Source organism: Thalia democratica, chromosome 6 (genome assembly GCF_965202585.1).
Source record: "Thalia democratica chromosome 6, ktThaDemo2.hap1.1, whole genome shotgun sequence".
In the NCBI taxonomy this organism is placed as follows: Eukaryota; Metazoa; Chordata; class Thaliacea; order Salpida; family Salpidae; genus Thalia; species Thalia democratica.
In genome coordinates, this window is record NC_139170.1 from 27,443,375 (window position 1) to 27,469,616 (window position 26,242).

General features: G+C 25.9%; 2 protein-coding genes across 4 annotated transcripts; both read right to left on the minus strand.

The window, feature by feature from the left end:
• Nucleotides 1-991: 991 nt before the first annotated feature.
• LOC145839487 (translin-associated factor X-interacting protein 1-like) lies at nucleotides 992-25,193 on the minus strand. Of its 3 annotated transcripts, none has more exons than XM_082947066.1 (15): nucleotides 25,033-25,193; nucleotides 24,227-24,355; nucleotides 21,541-21,717; nucleotides 18,110-18,238; nucleotides 15,512-15,648; nucleotides 12,318-12,474; nucleotides 7,814-8,011; nucleotides 7,656-7,755; nucleotides 7,410-7,554; nucleotides 7,180-7,333; nucleotides 4,825-4,945; nucleotides 4,372-4,455; nucleotides 3,427-3,566; nucleotides 2,307-2,435; nucleotides 992-1,639 (listed from the first exon to the last, which is right to left on the minus strand). In XM_082947066.1, the coding sequence occupies exons 1-15, from the start codon at nucleotides 25,054-25,056 to the stop codon at nucleotides 1,451-1,453; spliced, it is 2,013 nt and encodes a 670-aa protein (XP_082803192.1). In that variant the 5' UTR covers nucleotides 25,057-25,193; the 3' UTR covers nucleotides 992-1,450. The 3 variants fall into 3 exon arrangements, with proteins under 3 accessions (XP_082803192.1, XP_082803191.1, XP_082803193.1); XM_082947065.1 differs by lacking the exon at nucleotides 25,033-25,193 and adding an exon at nucleotides 24,415-24,574; XM_082947067.1 differs by lacking the exons at nucleotides 24,227-24,355; nucleotides 25,033-25,193 and having other exon boundaries at nucleotides 18,110-18,186; nucleotides 21,541-21,628.
• On the minus strand, nucleotides 24,930-25,369 carry LOC145839495 (cilia- and flagella-associated protein 141-like). Its single transcript, XM_082947086.1, has one exon. The coding sequence runs from the start codon at nucleotides 25,352-25,354 to the stop codon at nucleotides 25,007-25,009; it is 348 nt and encodes a 115-aa protein (XP_082803212.1). The 5' UTR covers nucleotides 25,355-25,369; the 3' UTR covers nucleotides 24,930-25,006.
• Between the last annotated feature and the right edge of the window lie 873 nt (nucleotides 25,370-26,242).

Here is a 26,242-nt window from a genome sequence, read left to right on the forward strand (position 1 = left end):
AGCCACTATTAACGCAAGGTGGTAAAGATCCAATATCAAACTTAAATAAAAGTATGGTAATCTACCAATACAACTGCTGTTGTAAAGCAAGTTATATTGGATTAACAACAAGACATCTAAGGAAAAGAATAAAAGAGCGAAACTAAAGAAAGTAGAGAATTTTTGCTTTTCAGATAAGAAAGATGATATACCGGTCAAGGTTTTAAATGCATCTAAACGTTCAGCTATTGCAGAACATTTGGTTAATAATTTAACTTGTGCTAACAATTATATTTTAAATAGAGTTAAAACTATTAAAATTTGTAGTAATGTTCTTGATTAGATTAAATTAGAAGCCCTTTGTATTTTGTTAGGGTAACCTGTTTTATGTGAGCAAAAATATTTTGACTTTACTGTTTCTTTATTTTCGTAATACTTTATAAGGATTGTTTTTATTTTACTTATGTTTAATTTTACTGGAGATCAATTTTAACCTATGTAAACTTTATTGATTTTAACTGATACTAATTGCTTTTGTCTTCTATTAATCTCATGATTACTTTATGATTAGTCGATTACTTGGTTACTGTATAAGTTTGTAAAATATTATTCCTTGTTAGCTTTGTACTCTACTGATGAGAAAATTTAGTTTTATTTAAATTGTGTGTCTTGTATACCTTATTGTATAATTACTGGTCATTTATGTTCCAATAACATATCTTTACTTAATTTTGCTTACAACACGCTAAAAATCGTCTTTGTTTAAATCATATATTCATACGTCATAGTGTTATAAACTTATTTTGAAACTGTCTAATTAATTAATACTTTTCTAATTCATTTATTACTTCAAAAAGAAACTGGGTGTGCTTTTGAAAACGTTTGTGAGATAAAATAAAATATAAAAAGAATAACCAAATTCATATATTCCTTAGTCGCAAATGGTATATAAAAAATCTAATAAACGCTTAAATTGTGATATAAGTTATACAAAATAAGAAACCTATTAAGTCTTAAAGTGTGTAAACTGAGAAAATTTTAATAGCTTTTCACTACCAACAGAACGGTACTTAATTATCAGAGCTGCGTAGTAAGAAATAAACTACAGAAAAGTGTTTAAGTATTCTTATTAGTTAAATCATGTATATTAGCCATTAAAAAAACTTGAGCGACAAAATAGAAATTCTTTTGTTACAAGAAATCCTTCTAATTAAAAAAAATATACTAATATCAAGTTTTTTTTTTTTTAATTATTTAGTTTTTAATTAACAAATTTCGTTTAGTTAAGTATGAAAAGATCAACATTTACACAGTGAGGGTAAAACACATACTTCAAAAACAAAGTTTCCAAAACAATATTTTACAATTGATTTTAATAAAAGTAACAACTTTCGTGTACAAAGTTCAACATTTAAAAGAGCAACAGCAAATCTGTAAGACAACTCGTTCATTTTGTCGAATTTTTTGAAGCCTACTTTCCAATCCTGTGCACTCCGCTTTTGCACAAGTTTTTCAGCAGCGCGTTCTTGTCAACGGCTTCCACGTCATCGAGCATGTGGGGGAAGCACCTGAACGCGAGGGAGAGATGCGTGGTGAGCTGTGATTGGTTGATCGCCGGGTCAGCCATCATGAACGCTTCGCGCAGCATCAGCATTGATACCTGGTGTGAGTGAATTCTTTAAAAATTATGTTAGAAAAAAAATTGTTAACACTTTTGCTTAACTTAAATGAAGTTGGACGTTTTGGTATAATTCTTTGTTGTTATTTATTACACATTCACACACAACAATATGTTGTAATAAAAATAAACTAGTTAAAATTAATGAAAAGTTAAGTATATCAATCACGATATACAGCTTATAGTGTTATATAATTCAATATAATGCAAATAAGACATATTGTCATCTGTAAGTTATATATTCAATAACTGAATTACTTAAAATAAATGAATATTGTTTACATAACTTCTTGCATATTTTCTGAATGTACGTTATGATCTTTACAGATTCAATAAAACTGGAAATAAAATTTTCTAATGGACATAGAAGGACTAATAAAATTTTTACTTACTAAAAAATTTCTTTAATTAAACTTATTTTTCAACGAACTTTACTTTTTATTAATTAAAAATACATCTTAAAAGTTATTTTTTTAATGAAAATTTTTGATTGCAATGATGTAAAACCAAACGTATACAGCTCTTAACTGATTTTTACTTATTGTGATTTGCAGGGTAGAAGCAGCTTTATTATCATGTTGTAAGTTTTGCAGATGTAGTTTAAAGTAGAACAAACGACAAGTTAATAAAACAATAAAAACAAGCTCACTTCATTGTCTGCTCCTTGTATTTGGTTTGATACATCAGCAACGTATTGTTTTATTTCCTCATTTTCCTGCTTCCTCAGCAAATCGAGGAAAGGTCCCGTATACCCTTCTTCATCTTCGGTGAACAAATCCTTTGAAATTAGTTAATTTTGACTGATAGTTTTTATATTCTAAAACACTATATTCCTCACAAAATACAATTAGCAAACTCAAAGCTTATTGTTATTATTTAAACTTAAATAATAAATATAGACTCTAGCTAGAGTATTGCATTGTATTAAACAGTTAGATTAAGTTTAACTCAATCATAATTGAATGAGTTAATAGGTGTATTGTTTATAACGCCTTAACTACACTGTTATCAACAATTAACTTTAGTATTTATTTTTATATGCAAAAACATCATAAAATTTGTCTATCAAAAAGTTCGAGAACACAAGAAAATAACAAAACATAATATTAAGTTAAAAATATTGTATTATGTAGAAAAAAAGGGAGAGAAAATTTGTGTCCTTTTAATATTTCAGACTAAAAAATTACAACTATTGAATGTTACTATTGTTTATCTAAACAAAACTCGCATCACGTTACTTAAGTAAGACTTAGTTTAAAAGATCAATTTTTTTCTAAAAACTAATATTATTACTCTTATCGAAAAGTTGAGTCTTTAACAACCGAAGAGTATCAAACAAAATATTTACCACGTAACACATTGCTATTTAATGTTAACAAATAATAAAAGCTTTTAATAAAAAACGTGTTACTAAAATACGATTTTTGTTGCTAGCTTAATGTAACTTAACTATTACCACTAATTTCGCACAGTTATATCTTCAAAGTAATTACTCTTCGTTATAGGTTGTAGATTTCAGTAGATACCAAAATATTTTACAAGTGTTTTCAGAACAATTTTGATAAGCTTGTAAAAAAATAATTTGCACTCTACTTTTAAAAGTTGCGTTTATAAAGTGCACTAGTAAAAAATTTATTTTTTATTAAGTTTTTTTTTGCATTAGTTGAAAGCATAAAGCAATACTACAAAGAAAATTTCTAATTATAAACACAGTCAGGTCTTGTTCAAACAAATGATGAATTACTCTAAACATTAGTGATGGTAACTACCATGTATTTCAGCATTGAAGATTGAGGAGTTTCGTCTAGTTCGTAGAGGCAAGTTTTCAAAATAGCTTTGCAAGATTCACTAGACTTCAGTGGGTATGCTTGTTCTACTGCAGATAGAAAATCCTCAGGACTTACCGTTCCTGTAATAATAATAAATTATCTACTATTAGAAACTCTTAAACATATCATTAGTCTAACATCAGCAAATTTTTTTAAAAATTTCTTTTTTTTTGTAAAGGCGTTGTTATTCTTAATGTACAGTAAAAAATTACAGTTAATGTGAGTAGGTGGTAAGCAGGGTTGCCACAGATCGAGCTGAAAAAATATCCTGACTTTTCTATATCAAGTTCTAAAACTAAACCGATTCGAAAATAATAACTAAAGACTTTAAAAATATATATAGAGAAGATTTTATTTTATTCCAAAAATTCAATTAGACTCTGAAAAAAAGATGAACTGCAAAAGCATTTTTTAAATAACATTAGCAAAATCTAGTTTTTAGTGATGACAATTTTTTTTATTAACAGCATGGTTATATCAAGTTTCTTGACTTTTTTTTCGAAAACCCCCATTTTTTCCTAACTATGTGGCAACCCTGGGTAAGTAGTAAGCTATGAAAAAATAAAGATGAACATTAGGAGCTAATTACAAAATTTAGCAGTAAGTTAAAAAGTTATGAACAAGTTTTAATACCTCATCTAAAACTGTAAAAATGATATAAAAATAGTAACAATTACCTTTTTTTTTCTTAATAACAATGTACAACTTTTTTTGCTACATTATCAAGTGTGCAAAAGTTGTTATAGTTAATATATACTATAGCTTATTACTGAACAAACTACAACAATTATTCAAAAGTAACCTTATTAAAGAAAACTATGGATAATTCCGAGAAACTTTATGGTGTAATGTATAAAAAACAAGCAAATTTATATGTATTCATACCTGTATTATCAGTATCGTAGTTTTGTAGCGAAGCGATCAATGCCTTTATAACTTGCATGTGACGATAATAGAACTCTTCATTTGCTAATTATGACATTGAAATGTTTATTTAGATTGTTATTTATAAAGTACGTTTTAAAGTATCTAAATTATTGTACATGCATTTGCTCTTATCTAGTTTTATATTTATAAAAAATTTTATAGGTAAAACAATGTACACTCAATTGTGTGACTGTTTGTTATATAATTTTCTTGATTTAAATAGAATTTGATCGTATTTTAAGGTATAAGGATTAATTCAAACTGTTTAAAGTTTTTTATAGTAAAGCTGCTTTATTTTTTTTAACGTTGGTTATCTCAACTGTTGTTAATAGTATAAAAACTAGATATCTACAGACTAGATATTCACAATTATACAAAAATAAAACAATAGTAAATAAAAATAGTAACAACCCTCTTTATTTAGAACGTCTCTTAGAAAGGCAAAGTTTGGTACGTCTTGAAACTTTTCCAGTGCGTCATCCAACGAATAGCAAAATTCAGCTGTATACTCCGACGAGTTTCTAAACTTTTTCTGTTTGTTTGAAATTTGTAACCAAATAATATAACACTTTAAGCTACTTGATTTAAAATAATAACGTTAAAATTTATAACGGATTTTGTAGTTATACTAAATACTACCTCTGATTGTTGTTTTATGGCTACATCGTAAGTTGAAAATTAATTATTAGAAATCAAACTAACCTTTGAAAAAAATGTATTTAAAATAACTTTTAAAGAAACATCGTAGAATTAAAACATTTAGTTATGTTTGAAATTAATTTTCTACTGGCTTATTGTAAAACCAGTATGTAAATGTGTTAGTTCTGCAAGAGACAAAATAAAAAAAAAGTTACACAATTTTTCACTAGAACTTTTCATAAAACTAATTACTTTCCGTTATCTGGGTATCTTTATAGCCAAAAGGCTTAAGATTTTTCATGGTACAAGAAAAGGTAACTAACAGATACTGAAGTATAAAGTATGTATAATGAAAGTAGTTTTACAAAATGTTAGTAACTCAACAGCTGGCTTATGAGGGGTGCACGGTTATCCAAATTCGGACAATTCAAATTCTTAAAAAATGGTTAAAGGGCCACAACTTATAAATTAATGTATCTTTGAAAAGATAAAAAGCAATGTAGGTCTTATTAATATCTACTAGCCACTTTTTTTGCATAACTTTAGTTATTTTTTGACATATGGCTAAAACAAGTTTTAAAATATAGCAATTTTTAGAAACTTTTTTATGTCTCAAAAAAAATATAAAAAATACAAAAAAGAAAAAACAGCTTGTAGATATTAATAAGACTTACATACGTATTTTTATTTTTTCAAATATATATTACGTTTTTAAATATGGTCTGTTAAATATTATTTAAGAATTTGATTTGTCGGAATTCGAATTGTCATAAAACCGCTTATGAGTGTAAAAATTATATAGATCTAAATTATTAATAAATATTGTTTTATTTAAATACAAATTATCGAGTCATCAAACTACCAATTCATTAAAAAAAAACTTAATCACACACGTGACACCTTAAACATTTGGTAACAGATTATAGTCCTAGTCTCTTCAAAATAAGAAAGAAAAGTAAAAATTAGCTAGCTGCAAGACTTTTACTACGGTTGAAATTTGTTTAAGCTCAGTAATATTCATTACCAAGGACATTAAGCGAAGAACGAAACAGTATACAAACTCCATTTTCTATTGTCTTTACTCAAAGTATTTAACCTTGTATTCTTAATTCGTAAAAGTAAATGAGCTCGGTATACTAAAGTAAATGCTTTGTTATATTATCTGCATCATGAAATTATGTACTTTGAAATTTTTTTAATTAAAAACTTTATCAAGGTTTAGGTGGTATCTTGACAGCTTAGCTGCCATTTTGGCCACAAGTTTGATGTCAAATGAAATTAATTAATTTAAAAATCATAGCCGTTCTGAGTGAAGCTCTCCTCAAATATAGTGGTACTAAATTCATGACTTTTGGGACTTAATTTATCTAAACTAAAGGCACGATTTACAACACCTTATTTAAAAAATCAAATTACGGCAACTGTGCTTGACAGTGAATAAAGAAAGATTCTTGCTTTTTTAATCAAAAAAATGTTTACTAAATACTCCTTTAAATCCTCTGACATTCAGAAGTTGTTGCAGTTGTAACAATGACTATAAATAACCTCGAAAATTGTTTTATTAATCTTTTATCTTTACTTTCATTAGTTTTGATCAATCAAGAAAATTTAACACACAAGTACATGTCATTATTTTTATATGGTTTCAATTACAAGATTAAGTTCATACTACATCTGAGATTTAAAGAGTAAAAAATGTTTTATTGGTGTACGAACTCCCATTAAAAAAGTTATTTAAACTTACTTTTTTTTTCTTATTAGTTTTATGATATAGCTTGACGTAACTTTCAAACAAAGTTAACAAAATAAAAATGATATGTTTACTAATTCAATTTCGATAGGAAAGATAATTTCAAGACAAATTAAAAAATTAGTTCTTGTATTAAATGTCTACAATAAAATGCCAAAACCTATAATTGATTGAGTAAAACTATAGGTTAGAAGTATATACTTGTTAAAATTCTATACCAAAAAAAATATACGAAAAATGCTAGATGCTATTTTTTATAAGGAATGAAATGCTTAGAAACCTGTAATGTTTTTTACCTTAATTTCATTATCATCATACTTTATAGTCTTAATATTCCATATACTATATTTATAAACTGTACTTATAACAAAACAAACCATAAAAAAAAGATGAAGAAATTCTTCCATGGACTGTTTACTGCCTCGTTCACCGTCACGCACGGCCTTATCGATCCAAATTTCTTTGACAAGCCTCGAGACTTCCGCTTTTGACATGAAACGATTTTTAACTTCACCCTCGAAGCGCAAATGTCTTTGAAAAAAATCAAAGAATTAAAAAATACAAATCTTAAGAAAAACTACATGACCGATAAGTATAAAACTTTTACTTTGGAATATTTTCTCCTAAACCCCTTCCTACAAAGACTCCATTGCCGCTGTTTCCTAATCCTTTCTTCATCTCCTCCATTAGTGTTTGTAGTATATCTTTGGAAGATTTGTTCTGGATAGATTCTTTCCAACGTTGCTCATTAACTAAAACAAAACAGAATTTTCGACACTACCTTAACATATATAACACCTAAATTTAAAACTAAGAAATGCTGCTGCTTTTCAAGCATATATTAGTAACTGACCATTCAAAGTCTCCAAACAAGACTCCCAATCTGGTCTTGGGGTTGCACTTCGCTTCAGTTCCACATTTTCTGTGTAATACTCATCCCTGCTTTTTGTCATCTACAACCAACAAATGTTAAAATTTAAAATTCAAAACTATAATGAGTGCTGAAATAACCTCTTCGTGTAGTTCTATCAGCGTCTGGTGTTCCTGTGACAGCTTTGTGTAGCTGTCTTTGAAATTCTTTGCTTCTTGACTTAGCATTTCGTGGCTATCAGATAATTGTTTATAGTTTCTGGCTGGCACTACATCATTGTAGTCTGCTTTCATGATATTCAACTCGTTCAGACACTTGGTTAAGTCGTCGCGGCACACCTATTTAGAAAACAAAATACCAAAATTAATAAAAAAATCAAAACAATTATCTATGATTTATCATATAAAAACTTAAATACTTTATTACTATATTTTTCATTGAGAAAATGGAAGTTTCAGCTATTTTTCAAATATAGACAGCTATATAGTAATTTTAGTATTATATATACTATATAATATATAAACTATGAATGAAAGTTTTTGATAGACAGTTTTTCGAAAATTGTAGATAAAAATTATCCTTACTCTGAATTTAATTTATAATCAGTTATTAGTTGGGCAGAAACAATGACCTTCACAAAACAAAAACTAAAACGTTTACTTAAATAAATAACTTACAGTTATGAGTTACTAGTTGTTCATTTGCAATAATTACTAAACAGAACCGAAAGGGAACATGCAAAAGCTGTTTCCAAGTTATTTATTAAGTACTTTATGTCACAATAACTGTGCAACTTTTTTTTTTCTGATGAGTTACATCAATAAAAGAACAATGAGACTGGTTTCAAAGTTTATAAAACCTGTACACTAGTACATAAGATAAGTTTTGAATAATTATATATATTTTTTTAAATCTTATGACTAAAAAGTATACAATATAACATTTAATTTATTATCATACTTTGGTTAAACTGTGTCTTAACTAAAGAGAATAAAACAACTCTTTTTCTATATTTCTCTAGATTTATAATAAAAATTTGTTGTGTACGAACTTTGCACAGTACTTAGATCAGGGGTCGGCAAACTGCGGCCCGCGGGCCAATTGCGGCCCGCGAAGGGTAAATCTGCGGCCCGCGAGCACGTTATTTTTTTTAATGGAATGCGGCCCGCGAAAGAAAATTTTGTGGCCCGCGAGCATGTAAATGTGGCCCGCTGAGCAAAAATATGTTTCAAGTTAAATTTTTTTCGGTAGCTCGATTTAATTTGATTAGCTTAGTTTTAAGTCTCTGTATAACATTTAAAAATAATTAGAAGAAATTACTGCTTTAGTTTAAAAATGTGAAAAAGACAAATTAGCATTCTAAGAGGATATTTTTCTGAGTTTCATAATATCTTCTTTTTTACAACAGCAAGTAATTATCTGAAAAAGAGTGTAAAGAGTGCTTGAACTTAATAAGTTAGTTATTTAATATATATTTATTAAATAAACTAAATGCAAGTGTTTTCCATTTTGTACAAAAGTAATTCACAGTAATTAACTAAAGTGTCATTTCTTTATAGCTTAGATATTCTTTTTCACTGTTTTTTATACCTAATTTTCTTTTATAGATTTTTTAATTTTTAATTGTTATATTTTAGTGTAAAAACATTTAAAATAACATAGTAATAAGAAGTAGGTTTTTTTAACTTTTGTTTTGACACATTTTAATTTTTTAGAAGTTTTCTTTGCATTTTAATTAATTTATATGCACACCAACTTAAAAAGATGCTCATATTTTAAACCACTTTTTTTTTTTACTTTAGTTAGTTTAAGTTTAGTTTATGCATAATTATCTAACATTGTTGTTTCTACATGTATCATTTAAATGTGTACAGACACATTTAAAACAGTATATATGATATAAGTTAATATAGTTTTTGTTAGGTATACATTTTCATTTTTCAAACATTGTTTTTGTAAAACCAAGTTAACTTTTATGCCTTGCATATCAATACACACATTTGCTGATTTTTGGAGCTACCTAACTAAAATAAACTAGACTTAGGGATGGTAAATTTATCAAGTTTGTACACTGTTAATCAAAATAGTTCGAATTCAAGCAAATAAACAACTAAACATTGACACACACTCAGACTATCACTATTTGAAGACTTCAAATCTCAGGCCAACTAAGTCATTTTATAAGTTTTTGGCTAGAATTGTTTTTTGTTTACAAAAATACCAGAATTGTTTTTTGTTTACAAAAATACCAGAAATGTTTTTTGTTTACAAAAATATCAGAAATGTTTTTGTTGACTGACTCAGGCTGGCTTTTTTGCTTGAATGATAGGCAAATTAAACTTATGATGTATGTTTTGCTCAATCCACAGTGTTAGTTTGAGTTATAATATATGTTTAATTTTAAGTCTTGCAGCTGATATAATTCAATATACAATTTATATTATTATGTTCATTTATGTGTGAACAATCAGTGTTGCCAAAAAAACTTGAATCCCGGAAAAGCTTTGAACTTGAAAATTTATGCTTAAAAGTTCTGGAAAAAAACTTGAACTTGAGAATTTTTAAATAAACCTGTAATTTCAAACAATTTTTCAATGTAAAGTAATGAAATTTCGATTTGACACAAAAAATTTAGCAAATAAAAATTTCTTTATTAAAAAATATACTAAAGTAGCTTATTAATGTTTTTTAATATTGATATATTTTTTAAGACAAATTTTAAACTTTAATTAAACTTTATACTAAAATAAAAAGAAGGAATTGTACTTCTAAAACCTTTGTATTGGTACTTTACTTGTAAAATTTCACCGATTGTTGTGCTTCGTGTTGGAACTAAACCAAGAAATTCTACTAAAATGTCAAAGTTAGTTAAAACATCTCTTATAAAAATTCTCAGATGAGCAATAGTTTTTCTATCAGTGTTCTCTTGTTAACATATTTATTAAAGTCTTAATTTGATTTATGCGACTTTATAACCTTAAATCATTTCCTAAATACGACCTTTTGTTGTCATTGAAGAAATAAACAAAAGTTTTTCATTACTACCAACATAAATTCTTTAAAAAAGTTTTCAATTATAAACGGTATCTCATTTTAAATAATAAATTTTGCTACTTTATAACTTGCCTTAACAATTTTTTTTTGATAATTCTGTAGTAACTGAAGATAATCATGTGCTTTGTTGTAACTGATTTTGGTGAATTGTTTTTTTATCGTTTCTCGCAATAACTCCTAACTAACCTTTTTTTTTTTTGTAGCTCGTCTAATATTTTACAATTAATATTTTTGAATGCAATATTTTTATTGCAGATAAAGAATTGCTATAATGCTTAATAAAAAACAAGTTTTTCTATTTCGCTAATGACTCAATAAAGTTTTATACTTTTGCTAAAATTGTTTAAGAAACTTAATTGTCCATTCCAGCTGACTTATAGTTTTTTTTGGCATTTAATTTATTTACTGTTAATAACTTTCGTTATTTATTTATGCGGTGAACTTTGTTAAAACTAGGTTGCTGCACAAACAGGCTATTTTAAAAGCTTAAAAACTTAGGTTTGTGCAAAACTTTTATTTCAAACACTTTAAAGAAATCTTTTAATTTCCAGAATAGTTTTTATGGTTGTAGTGTAGTTTACTAATTGTAGTTTTTTCTTGTTTTCTGACACTTTTTGTACTTTTTGATGATGATAATATTTTACTAGGGCTTAATAAACAACGATTTATTAGTTTTTTCAACTTTTAATAAACTTAGGTTGGTTTGATACAACTCAGACATTTTTGCTTTTTAAGTGGCAACTATGTAAAAGACTAGTTACTAATAAGATATTTTATTTAAGTATTCGCGAATTAATTATGTTAAAGAATTTGTTCTAGCTTTCTGGAATACAAACAGGTACTAATTTTATTAAGTTAGCTAATTACTAAATTTTTTAATAAATGTAAACTATTTAACACGCAAAAACTTTTTTTGAAGTAAATATTCTTAGAAATATGAAAAAAGGGGTTAGTAGTATAACAAATATATAAAAGTAACCCATAAATTGTCTTTCAAATTTGTTTTTTATAAAGAGTTAGGTTGTTAGTAAAGTTAAAAAAGTATTAATTTTAACTTATTAGTGCTTATGAAAGTACATAGTTATTAACACTTAAGTAAATTTTATTCTATTAAATATTTATTTAAATAAGCATTCGATGTATAGCTAAAAGTTATTTAAAATGATAAGGTGAATAAAAGCAAAACTTTTCTCTCGTGTGACTAAAACTAAAACCAAAAGATTATTCAAATGTCACTAAAACTAAAACTGCGGCCCGCGAGGACTTCGTAAACTTGAAATTTGGCCCGCGACCACCAACTGCCTGCCGACCCCTGACTTAGATAAAAAATTAAGCATTAAAAAAACACAGTTATTTATTACAAAATTAATAGTTTTGATAAAAAAATCATTACAGTCGACTTATCAAACATAACCTGTCTTAAAATATTATATAATCTGAATACTTATCTTAGCTAATTCAAAGAAAATAAAACCGCATTTGAGGAATTTCGTAGCAAAAAACAGTTAATAAATATTGGGACTTAGTGCCTAAAAAAGAAAAAAAACAATTACTACTAAAAAATGAATTTAAATTTTGCACTATAACAACCTTTAGTGCAATTCTTAAAGTAACAGGGTCGTCATTAGTGTCACCAATGCTGTCTTCACTTTGCACTTGGGTTATTTGCATGCTCTTTTCGTGACGACTTTTCAACTCGTTTAAATCGGTTAACAACATTTTCCTCATTTCGTTTACATCTCTATACCTAATTTTACATATTTGAAATTTTTAGTATAAAAATCATTGTAAACATTTAATAGTATTTCATTTTTATGGGGTACAAAATTTGAATAAAAAATATCAACAAGTATTATGCATTTTTGTTGAAGTAGAAAATTTTCTATGAGTTTAATGATGGTCTTGTCAATCCTTTAAATGAAGAAAGTCAAATTAAATGAAATAATTGAAAGTATTAGTAGTATATTCAGATCATTAAACTACACAACGGATATAATCAGAAAACGATTGACAAGACCACCATAAAACTCACTAGTACTACAGAACAAGGCCCAAAAAAGTGCCCAGTGTACTTAAGACTTCCCTATTTAGGTAATGAAGCAAAATTCCTGGAAAAAAAAAAAAAAAAAACTATAAACTAAGCTTTGAAATTAGTTTTATTGTTAAGCAGCTTAACTTAAGTAATTTATGAAAAATACAGTCTCACTTACAAAACAACTCTAAATTTACTATACTTGCAAAAATTTTCAATACTTTTATTTGTTAATTTTACTCAGGTTGGTTATTATATCAACACAAGCAAATTAGAAAACCGAAAAACTATGTTATTAAAATCTCTATCAAAAAAGTATATTTAGAGCAGGGTTTTTTTGTAGAAAATAACTGATATACTACAACGCTTCCAATTAAAATGAATGGTTTCTCAAAGTGACAATATAGCCTTTCTAATAACTACTTTAGTTTAAAAACTATTCATTAGAGCAGGGTTTTCTAAATTCATTTTAATAATCGGCCACTTGGCATAATAAAAGCCTTCCTTTACTGATTAATTACCAATTTACGTTTATACCTCTTAACTAGTTATTAGTATGTATTAGTTATGCCCCATAATAGCCAAAAATTTCCCCTAGAAGGTGATATCGCCCATTTTGGGAAATTCTGATCTAGAGCAACTAAAACTACTTACATAGAACACTTTTCCACAATTAACTAATGCTTCGACTTTGACAAAACTAAGGTTTAAGCAAGACAATTGATAAAAAAAAAAGTATTTACTCATTTATCTCTTCGTAACATACCAAAATTAGTGATGACTTTTGCTAAAATTCAGTGACTTATTGAAATAACTGATTATATAAAACTACTTAAAAAAATATTTTCATAGATTTAAGGGTTTAAGTTCACGTGTTTAAGGGCATAAAGAGGTAAAGATTTAATTTTCTTTATTTATAGTACTACAAAATCTAATCTATGATACAGATTAAAACTCAGACATGGTTGCCACTGATTAAGCTGAGAAAATTTTCCTGACTTTTTCCTGAATTTTTACTAAAATTTTCCTGACTTTTCTAAATCAAACTCTTGAATTAAACTTATTCTAAAATACATAATATAACACTTGAAACTATATAAAGCTTATTTTTTACAGGTTAAAAACAAGTTTTTTGCTGAATTCTATCATCAAACTTTTAGTACATCACTTAAACCATCTGTGTATAATTGATGTTTGTAATAAACAGCTCTACTAGCAAAATACTTGTATTATTACCTTATAAACACAGCTTGTCTGAAAAAAGACACAATTTTTTTAGCATTTCCTAGCATAAATGTTTCTAGATAATCAAACGACATATAAGGAACTTTTGCAATTAAAACCTTGAATTAATAACGAACTTTCACAACTAAAATCTTAAAACAATAACAATTTTTTACAGTTGAAACCTTAAAACAATAAAAAACATACTTTTTTAGAATTTCCTAGCATAAATGTATCTAAATAAACGAAACGATATATAAGGAACTTTTACAATTAAAACCTTAAATAAATAAGGTACTTTCACAACTCAAACCTTAAAACAATAACGAACTTTTACAGTTAAAACATTAAAATAATAAAGAACTTTATCAAATACTGTTTTTTTTTTTAATGTACGTACTTGAATTTATTTTCACCGTTTTTTTATTAACACTTCAACCTCTTCATCTAATGAAGATATGGTTTCCTTCATCTGATCTGCATTCCGCTTCAGTGTACACATTAACTTGTTACATAAAATACTAAACTAACTGCTTAGTTATAAAGAACTCAATTATTTACTTAAACAAAAAACACTTTGATTCTAAAATTATGCTAGATAAACTTTTGTGTATATATCACAGTTTCACTATGGGAGTGTCCTTGCTACAGATCATCAATACTAAAAAGCTTACAAAATCTGCTTATTCAAGTAGGGTACTTGTTCAGTATGTTAATAGAAAATTTTTTGCAGTTTTATAAAGGATATTTCACTAATTTATACCAGATGAAGGAACTGGAAATAAAGTTAAATATTTTTGTAAATTTCTAGGAAAATTTTGGAATTTTTTCTGACTTTAAAGGACTTTTAATTAATTTTTACCATTTGAAGGCTTTGGAAAACGAGGAATTTTGTAAATTTAAACAGACAAAATCTGACTTTTTATTAAATTTCCTGACTTTTCCTGACTTTTTTTCAAAACCCCCCATTTTTTCCTGACTTTTCCTGACTTTTGTTATTTTTTTAAATTCTTCCTGACTTTTCCTGATTTCCTGACTTTTCCTGACCGAGTGGCAACCCTGCTCAGAGCATATAGAATTTTTCTTTTTGAGCATTTAAAAAAACCTCTAACATTTTTCTTTTTACATACGTTAGTAGACTTTAAATAAACGTTTTGATTTGATATGTTTAAATTTTATTCTAGTCAACAGATATATGTCTTAAATTTTGTTCGTGAACACCCAAAAACTTAATATGTTGCAGCACACGAAATTTCATACAAGGCTACGCTCTTTTAAAACCAGTAAAACAAGCTTCTCCATAAAATTAGTATGTAATTTCAAACATTAAAGAATAAAGAAGATTGTGTTTTTTTGTTTTTATCAGGTAAAAACTAAAGTATAGCAAATTTTTAAAACATTATTAATTATCGGAGCTTACTACAGCTTATAAATTACTAATCACAAATAAATTTTCAACAAAAATGAAAAACTTGAGATTTTATATAAGTTGAAAAACAATTCTAACACTTAACTACAGAATAACAACCTTTTATACTCTTTTGCCAGTTCTTCTTGTAATCTGCTTATTTGAACATGTAATGAAATTTCGTTTTCTTTAAAATTCTGTATTTCCTTTAACAATTGACTCTTGTCTTCCAAAATCTTGTTAATTTCATGCTGCTCCTAAATAAAGTACTCTTATTTTAAAATATAAGTTAGTTTATTTATTGTGATTTATAAAAAAAGTTTATAGTTAGAAGATGTATCTTAGACTAAACATTTCAAGTATTTTTAATAAATTTAATTGATTACCTCATACATAAAATAGATAAGTAATAAGAGAACTATATGTTTTAAATTTACTTTTGTTATAGCTATACTCAACAAATACTAAAACAAATTTTAGACTAGTAAAAATACTAAATTTGTTCTTATAATAAATAAAAAATACATAAGTACTTAAAATTTATTTAGCGTGGATGTAAACCTTTAAAGATTTAATAAAAGAAAGTTTTTATACTAACTTAGTAGAGTAAACTTGGATTTTTATTTCAACGTAAAAAAAATATTATTAAAATATCTTTCTATCGTTCTATATAAATAAGAACTTAATGTAACTATTTGACTTAGTAATTTCATAAAAATGTTTAATAAATTATAACACTTTTCTGAAATGATCAAAAAAAAAAAGTAACTGATCAGCTTCATTGCGCAGGAGGGACAAATTAAGCTCTTGAAGGTGGATTAATTTGTATTTTACCATGTTGTGAAAAAGTTAAAGGAGCTAGTTTCATCTGAAGACCGTCGTAGGAGTGGAAGACCACGCACTCTTTGATAAAGGAGATGACAAAAGCTGTCTAGAAAAAGAGTAAAGAGGAATACGAAAAGATCTGCAATGCAATATATAAATATAGTATGTGAATCTAACCCCAACAGAAAATAATCAAACATAATCTTTAATTGCTTCTTTACAAGGTGAGAAAGATAAAATACGTCACACATCTTTGGAGCCCGGATAGGTAGAGCAAAATACGTTTTTTTTATCAAAAACTATTCATAGTTAGAATTTTTGTTGACAGACAGATTGACAAAGTGTGCGCAAAAGGTAAAGGTTTAGCAATCATTAATAAGACCGCAAGAAGTGTGTACTGTTTTTTGTTTCACTCATGATGTGTACTAGAGTCTTCAAACCTTGGAAGTGACCTCAGATTGTCGTTCAACAGGAGGTTAAAATCAAATAGATCCCTTCTTTATCTTGGTAATAATACATTTCAAATATCAGCCGTTCACCTTTAAACAGATAAAGTGTCATCCAAAATCTCAATGTAAACTCAAAAACAGGTAAAACTTTATAAAAATTTACTTTTGAGTAAGGAGATTTAGCTTTCTGTGTTGCCACACTTGGGTCTTATAAAATTTAGGGTGACTTTTATGTTAAAAGCAAATGTTTCTTCTGTTGTTCATTAAAGATTTGAAGCTATGAAGATATATCAAATAAAAGAATGGACTAAAAACAAAAAAAAACCATGCCTTGTAAATAATAACATCACATAACAAAAAAAACTTTCAATTATTTTTCATTCATGTTTTGCGTTTTATTCTAATAAAAAAGTTTTGAATTAGTCTAATAATTTATGACCTAAAGCCATTTAAGATTAATGATAAATTATGTTTTGATTATATATTTGAAAACAAATGACTTAAATATATAAAAGTTATAATTTTAAACTTAAATGTTTTTATTAAAAAGCAAATAGAGAACTTTTTTTATTTAGTTGTAAATTGTGATTAAAATTTGTATAAATTAGTTGCATTGTAAAATTACTTATATATGTATAAATCTAATGGGGCTGTTTATATTATGCAACAAAAAACTGAGTTACTTTCTAAAAAGATAAAAGTTTACCAAAAATAATATTAAACAGTATTACTAAAAATAAACTTGTTTATTTGAAGTTTACAAATTAAAACAAATAAATAATAAAAATTGAGACAAAAGTAATGAGACATGTTTAAAAGCATTTAAACATTTGCTAAATATATGTCTGAAAAATATTAATTTACAAAACACATAGATATAAGATAGGAGGGACGTAGATAAACGAATAAGCAGCTTCTAAGTTTTCTTAAAATAAAACTTATGGTTTGTATTTTTAGTTTAAAAAGATCATGCTATTAGTTTGCTAGTTAAATAGCTAAATCTACTTTGAGAAGAAAATACAAATCAAAAATACTATTATGAGGAAAATAGAGCATTGCAGACTTTTTCAAGCTGCGTCCTGTTAAAAATATAGTTTTAAACCTGCATGACCCGCTTATGAAACTGGAAACTAAAAAAGTAATCCAAATATTTTATTATTAAGTTAGAAAGTTTAAAATTTTATCTAAAAACTTGTCTTTCTTCAAAAATATCTGCCTAACAAAATTTAAATTGTATAATAATATTTTGTTATTAATAAGTAAGTTTAGTGGTTACTTGTTAGCAAACAAGCTTGAAAAAACATTGTTTAGTTTGAAGTTTATCATAAAAAGCGCAATCATTCTCACTGTTTTTAAAATACAGTACAACTAACTAAATGTGAAAAACTAGTTTATAATTTACTTTGTCAATTATAACGTAAAAAAATATTAAACCAAAACTTACAGCTTCTTTTAGTTGTTTGATTTTCAATTCACACCTATCATTAATTGTAACAATCATAGATTTAAGTGGCTCGAGTTCTGAAATTTTTTGTCTTAAGAAACTTAAATTTTTCTCATATTCATTTTTTATCTGAAATAAAATATACATGTTTAATACATGATTACAAAAGATTACACACTATTAAGTATTTAAACATAATAATATAATTTCGATTAACTTTTTTTATAATTTATAAACACACAATTTTAAATATCATTTACAAGAGTTTTCATAAGCTCGCAAAATACATTACAGTCACTTTTTATTTTTTCTTAATCAAAAGTTAAGTTTACTTTGACAATATCTAAACAAGTAGTTATTAAACTTTTGCAAAACTATATAAAATTACTCATTGAAGTAAAACTTTGTGCAAACTACATTACTTAGTTAGGATATATAAAATTCTGCGGATATATTTTTTATAACTGACATTGTTAGTGCAATATCACTTTAAAAATAAAGAAAAGCATTTAAAAAAGTAAAACAGTAAAAAAACATCATATTCCATATACAGTAACCTGCCAACTAGGTACCATTTTAGACAGAGCACAAACGTCCGTACCCAACCGACAGTGCGTACCTAGGAAGTTTTGGTCTTTATTTAGCTACATTAAGCCTAATAAAAACATGTTAAAAGCCACTTAAGTAGGTACCTGTCAAATTTGCACGAAGACACTTTTGCACGAAGGAACATTTTTGCACAGAGACATTTTTTCACAGGATAATTTTTTTTTTTTTAATTTAGTTTTTTTTTATATACCATCACTCTTACCCCTAACCCTTACCCTAGGTCAGTAACTTTTTTTTCTTTCTTTTTTTTTATTAATTTATCTTTCAGTTTTTTTTTCTGTTTTTTTTTATTCTTGTGCAAAAATGACCTTCCGTGCAAAATTGTATCTGGTGCAATTTTGTCCCCTCGTGCAAATTTGTCTTCGTGCAAAAGTATCTTTGTGCAATTTTGTGCCCTCGTGCAATTTTGTCTTCGTGCAACTTTGACCCGTTCCCATTTAAGTTAACAAATAAAAGCTAAATCATTTTCATAATAAAAAAACAAAAAATATTTATAGATAAAATATTAGAAGTCTTAAGTAATTATTTAGTTTATGTATTTATTTATATATAAACTTATTGTTAAACTTTTATTGCGTTACGCCGTTTCCCTGCAGAGCAGTTCATCAGACGCTAAAAAAAGCTGAAAACAAAAGTATACAGGGCGATGAATTGGAAAATAAAAATACACACATAATATATAAATGAAAATAATATTTACATTTGAAATATGAGTTTTAAATAATATGTGGTTTACAAAAGTTAAATTTTAAAGTTAAGTTAAATTAAAATGAAATATAGGTAAGTTTAGTTTAAATAATTTATTAACTATAGATTTTATATATTTAGAAAATTTATTTATTTACTAAGTATTTAATATATTAGGATTTTGAAAAAATGTAAATACTAAGATTTGTAGGGGATTTTTAGAAAACAGAAATGGTCTTTTTACGGGAATGTTGTAACTTTAAAACAAAATCTTTACACAATACAAACATAAATACAAAGTAACAATATAATTAAATAGAATGAAATAAACTAAATAAACTATTTTATTTATATATGTAGTTTATATTCCACCCACCATTTTTTAATCTATCTTGTATTTCATTATACATTTATATTTTATGTAGTACACATAATTATGTAATTATTTATTTCAAATAAATTAGTATTTATGAAAACATTGATCATGCTTTTGTTTAATTTTGTTTATTTTAAAACACTAGTTTAGGGATCTAATTTTTTTTAAAGCAACAAAAAATGTCTGCTTAACCCAGACTACAAGCTACACTAACAGAAATGTTTTAAAAAGCATCTAGTTCTAAATAAATCTCAATTGCAATGTTCTTTATTGTCATTAATATCACTTTTTTATACGCTTTTTACATTAATAATACAACCATAAAGTGTGTAAACATTAATTTACTTGTTCATTATTTTTGTTTATCTTAATTTTGTAATTTAAGTATTTTCATTCATATGTGTCATAATCATGGGGTATGCAAATTTAAATTGCACTATTTGTGATTTTTTTTAATAATTAAACTGTAACATGTTTATTTTAAACATTGGATTTTATATACAGTTCAGAAGTTTATAACTTACTTTCTGGTTCCTTTAGTTTTACATAATTTTACTCTAATATTGTACAATTTTTTTTTTAATAATGCTTTTGTTTTACTAGTTTAATTTTTTTTTCTTTAATTTCAAACCAAAAAAAATCATTTTGAACACAGCATTTTTCTGCTAAAAAGTGCGTACCATACCGCAAGTTTATACCTAGCAGGTGCATACCTAGTTGGCAGGTTACTGTATTACTTTTTACTGAAAAAATTTTCTGTGCAAAGTAAAAAAATATTAAATTTATTCTTTCAAAAATTCATTTTAGAGACTAAGTTTCGGTCAAAGACCTCGTCCGTGCTTAAATAAATCTTATTCAAATAGAAGATTTATTTAAGCACTGACAAGGTCTTTGACCAAAAATTAGTTTGTAAAATAAATTTTTAAAAGAATAAATTCATTATTTCTCTTCCAGTAGTTGAGATCTCTCTATTTTTTTTCTTAAAACCAAAACATATTTTAAAAAATACTATGTAGACTAACTAACAAATGTGTAAGTTTAAAAAGAAACTGGCATGAACTCTTCTAAAATATAAAAAGTTAATAACTTAGTCATGCTACACACATTAATAAAATTAAGGCAAAGTAAAAATAAATCATCTAGACTTATATACTTCATCAATATAATGTTTGTTAAGAGCATAGGGAGTCCAACATATTTTTACTAAAAATAACATTGGATCTTATATAATCGCTTTAAGTACAAACTACGAGCCAATTTATATAGAATTTAAAATTTTTATAAAAATCAGTAAAAATCTATATTCTCGTTCATTTTTTTAGATAGAGACATAAAACTTTTAGAAAATGTTTTATTTATGGTATAAAATGCTTTTAATGTTGCAATTTTAAAAATATATAAAAATAAAATTTTAGATAAAAAAACAAAAAAAAAGGTGTTTTTTTTTATAAAATGTTATTTTTAAAATACATAAAAAATCCTGCATTAAATCTATTAAAATTTAGTAATAGACTTTCTGTGAATTAGTTAAAAATATTAGTTAAAAAATGATGAAGAAAATAGATTTTTAATGAAATAACCCTTTTTTGTGTTTTTAGTTTGCACCTAATATAAGGAAACTAAAGAGCACACCGACTTTGATCGCTTATAACTCAAAAGTTGACTCGAATTTTTTAAAGCAGTTAAAAATTTCTGCTATCTCAGATAAAGTGCAATAATTTTAGCACCAATATAAAATTAAAGTATAACATTTATTTACTTGTGCAAGCAATGGTTTGTATGTTTTGAAATCTTCTATTAAATAATCAAACACTTCTCTAAAAGCTTGTAATCTCAATTCATTAGGCTCTTCTCCCTTGCAATTCAGTAGGTAAAGCTCACGTTTTGCATAAGCTTCTAAGCCTTCTAAAAACTTTGGTTTTGGTAGGACTTTTTTCTAGCAATAAAAAGTCAGAGTAAATGATAAAAATAATTTAAAACTTATTAGAAATTTATTATTTGCAAAACATAGTAAATTTATAAAACCAAATCAAATTAATAATAAATATAAGTTTTTTTTATACTTATACTATAAATTTTCATATTAAAAATAAATTCCAACATAAGGTTAGTTTTTAAACTGAAGACTGGTTTCAAATGCACCCTTAACAAATAAAGTATATCGTGTTTAATATTGTGGCCATAGAGCAGCAGGGGTTTGCAGCTTTCAATAATAAAAAACAAATCAGTTTATTAGAAAAAGTTGCCAGCAAGCCGCACTATCCTCCTGGACAAGACGTTAAAAGGTATCTAAGTGGTGTATGACTCAATAACCGAAAGGATTTTTGTGCACCAGGTCATAGGACAGAATATTTTGAGAGCTTTTTTTGTTGATCAATAAAATATACTATAAAAAAGATTTTGCAGGAGGCAGTTATTTAAATTTATTATAGTAAACACTAACTTAAACTCAAAAGTAACAAAGTATGCAATAATAAGTAAATTATTATTATTATTCACTAGTAATTACTAATTATTAACTTGAGAGTCCAACTTTAAATTTTGACCGAAAAAACTTATTTTTTCATTAAACTACATACTCAAATTGTAGAGTTTTACTGCTTGCTAATACTTTTTGGTTAAATTATTATAGCTAAATTAACTTTTTTTAATATTTGTTTAGTTAGCAAACCCATGCAGAAGAGGGGAGATAAAGTGGTTTTATAACTTAGTTTTATTATTCAGAATCAAGCAACCAAATGCTTTTACTGCTTTTGAAAATTTCATGTAATTTCTGACATCAAACTAATCAATATTGGATACTTTTATACATTACAACAGAGTCAAAATAAAACATCAAAAAGATTATTTCATTAAAATCTATTTTCTCCAACAACTTATCAATAGTTGTTTTGAAACTATTTCAGTCCAACTTATATAAACAACTAGAATAATTAATTTTAGCTTTTTTTGTTTTTAAGTAAAAACATATTCAACATTTCAATAGGATCGAAACAAATTTTTCTTTTTATACTTGATTCATAAGATCTTTTGTTTTAAAATAATTTTTTATGATAAGAAAGTTGAAATTTATGCAAAGAATATTATCTGAAATTTCAAAGTACTTAGCTTAAAATACCTATAAGAAAGTAAACTTTTAAAAAGTGAGGATTTTTTGAAAAAATTTAAGATGAAAACCTGTTTTTATAAGCTTGCTTTTAATACTTTTAACAAAACTGACTACTTTATTCATTTACTTTATATTATCTTAATTTTCAGTTCCATTGTGGTCTGAAACGCAAAATCAACCTTACCTGGACACTGTGTCATCATACAAATTTAATCTGTTCGCCTAATGTGTTGGAAAGAAATTGAATACATTAAGACATTGTTGTATAAAAATGGTTATCCTCCAAAGTTGGTTAGCAGAAATATAAAATTTCACTTAAATGGTTTAAAAAAATTTAGGAAATTGGACCAGATAATTGTGTATTTACCTTTAAAATACCATATATAAATAAAATACCTGTTTGTCTAGATTAAAATTTTAAGCAGCTAACAGGTTATACATTTTCTGTTGCCACACCAAGAGTAATTTTTACCTCAAGTCTTTTGTTGAAACCTCAAGGCAAAGAACAGATATGTACCCAAGTTTGATAAAAGCATGGTTACATACCAATTAAATTGCTATTGTGGTAATATTTATATTGGTCAAACAACAAGACAGCTAAATAAAAAGGCCAAGGAACATATACCTGCTTGTGTTGATAAGTTTCTGAGGTCATCTGAGAAAGAAAAAGAAACATGTTAAAATTATGAATGCAATAAAAATATCTGCCATTGCTGAACACTTAGTGTTAATCAAAGTTGTGCGAAAATCTTCAATTTGGAGAGATTTAAAACAATTAAAAGTTTTTTAACGTTTTTGACTTAATTAAAATGGAGGCTATCTGTACTTTAAATAGAAAACCTTCCCTTTGTAAGCAAAAGGAATTTGACTAAAGTGTTAATTTATTTAATTATTTAATGCTTTTTTTGGTGATTTTATTTTTGTATTTAATTAACTATAATCATTACTAGTATTTTGATAATTTTTGTGTAAATAAAGTTGCATGTAATTAAGATTCGTTTATTATGATTACTGCTATTACTATAAGTTCAAATTTGTTATCTATTGCTATGTATCCACTGACAAGAATAGTATGAAATATATTTTCTTAATTGCATTGAGTGTCTTTTACATAATATTTGAATGTTTCTTACTAAAAACTTACTACTTCAGTACTTTGAGCCTTTAAATAAGTTCCATATGAACTTAGTTTATTTACTAGCTTATTTATTATCTTTTTTTTTCATTATGTATACCTTAATTTTTAAAGTTTTTTATGTATGTTGGATTTTATTACTAAAAGAGTTTGTTTACGAATCTACATGTGGAGTTATATTATTAACCAACAATAACTAACTTGACATTTTTTATCTTGTAGTATTGACATTTCAGAAAAGTTTTTACTTGCATGTGCAGGCCATGTTTCAAACTTTCCAGTGTATGTGTCTTGACCAGGTTTCAAATTTAAACTTTGTGGTAGAAAGTGCTGAAAAAATATAGTTAAGTATTTTTTAAACAAGAATTATAAAAATATGACTAAATTACTTTTGTCCCTTTAATACTAAATGAAGATTCTTGTTTATGAACTTTTTGATAAACACCTGGAAACACTTCTGTCTCTGTTACTTTTATGTCACTTTCAAGTATTGGTAGTTTAAATTTTGATGTCATTTCCCTTTTTTCATCATTAGCTATTACTTATCTAAAACCTAATAATTTATTTACAACATAATAAACAACAAAACTGTTTACATAAAGGACAAGTATACGCTTTATTTTTCTATTTTCTTTTTCAAGTAGTTTAAATTATAGCACACTGAAATACATTTTGAATATTTATTCTTAAATATACATTTGTGAATTTTAGATTGTTGAACCATTAAAAAATTTTAATAATGTTTAACAACATAGTAATAAAGAGACAAATTAATATGCTAATAGTAAATGACTTTTTTAAGTTTGATCTTTACCAAACATAAAAGTTTAGACAAAAAACATATCAACCACTAATGATTTTTCAAGTTGAAATTTCTTCATAAAAAATACAGAGCAGTCCTATATGTCATGAATAAAAGGATAAAAAATATGACTGACATCAAATCCAACAAAACAACATTGCATAAAACAAAATTCAACACTAATGTTTGATGTACAAAGTCTTACCCATTGCTTTGAGCTCATCCACATATTTGTTGTGTTCCTTTTTTAACATGTAGTACAAAGCAGCTCTTCTAACCATAAGAACAGCTTTGTTAGCTTGCACAATTTCTTCTGCAACTGAAGCAGTGTTTAGCCTTATTTGCTTCCTGAGGTTGCTTTCTTCAAGGTCTTCCATCCAAGCAGATCTAGCATTTGCAAGTTCTTCTTCTCGCAACGTTTTCACTCTGTTGATTAAGCTATCCACCTTCCCATTGTAAGATGTTTGTTTTTTTACTGCTTCAAGAATTTTATAATCTATATGTGGTGGATCAATAAAAGAATTCATGTTTTACTTAACTGAGATTCTGTTTAAAAAGTGTTCTTTTTTAAATAAGAAAATAATAATAAATGTCTATACAGCTAATTAATTAAAATAATTTATTTTTTACCTAAGTATTCCACTTTCAACTAGGTTAATATTAAAAAAAAGATAATCTTGTAACACAAAACTAATTGGTAAAAATTTATAAATTTATTGTTAATAACAAAATTCTTATACTGCATAGTAATAAAGGTGATTACCTAGCATGATGTTGCACCAATACCAAACTAAAATTACATTATTTTCGGTTTTAACCATAATTTTAGGGTAAAAATATATGTTTAAAGCCTAATATGTTTATTCTTAAAAGATACTTTGTTTTAAACAAGCTTTTAAAATACACAAAAATAACTAATTTTATTTAACAAAAATTAATAGAACTGAAATATTTAATCATTTTCATTTTATAGATTTGTAGTTGATATAAAATATTGTATTGACATAATCAATTTTTATTGTAAAATAAAAGCAGTTAAATATTCAATTTTTATTGCTTTATGATTAAAATAGTCAATTTTATTATTTATGTAGTTAATAAATGTCATTTTTAGCCTAAAATTATGGTAAAAGTAGACCTCTAATAAAATCACACCTTTTGATATTGGTGTGACATCATGCTAGGTTATTACTGTAATAAATAAATGTTTTTTTTACAGATTTTTTTTTGAGACATGGGTAAAGTAAATTTTCAAGTATAGTATTTTTTAGTGATTTTAAATATCTCAAACACACTTAAAATTTGGAAAAAAGAAAAATGGCTTGAAGATAATAATAAGACCTATATAAGTATTTTTATTTTTTTAAATATATATAAATTTTTGAGATATGGACTCTTAATTAATAATTTTTTAA

Coding starts and splice junctions, on each gene's coding strand:
- LOC145839487 (XM_082947065.1), bottom strand. CDS start 24,540: ATGACATCAAAATTTAAACTACCAATACTTGAAAGTGACATAAAAGTA. Junction 21,718..24,226: donor TACAAGATAAAAAATGTCAA/GTTAGTTATTGT, acceptor TTTTATTGCTAG/AAAAAAGTCCTACCAAAACC. Junction 12,475..15,511: donor CTGGCAAAAGAGTATAAAAG/GTTGTTATTCTG, acceptor ATGTAAAATTAG/GTATAGAGATGTAAACGAAA.
- LOC145839495 (XM_082947086.1), bottom strand. CDS start 25,354: ATGAATTCTTTTATTGATCCACCACATATAGATTATAAAATTCTTGAA.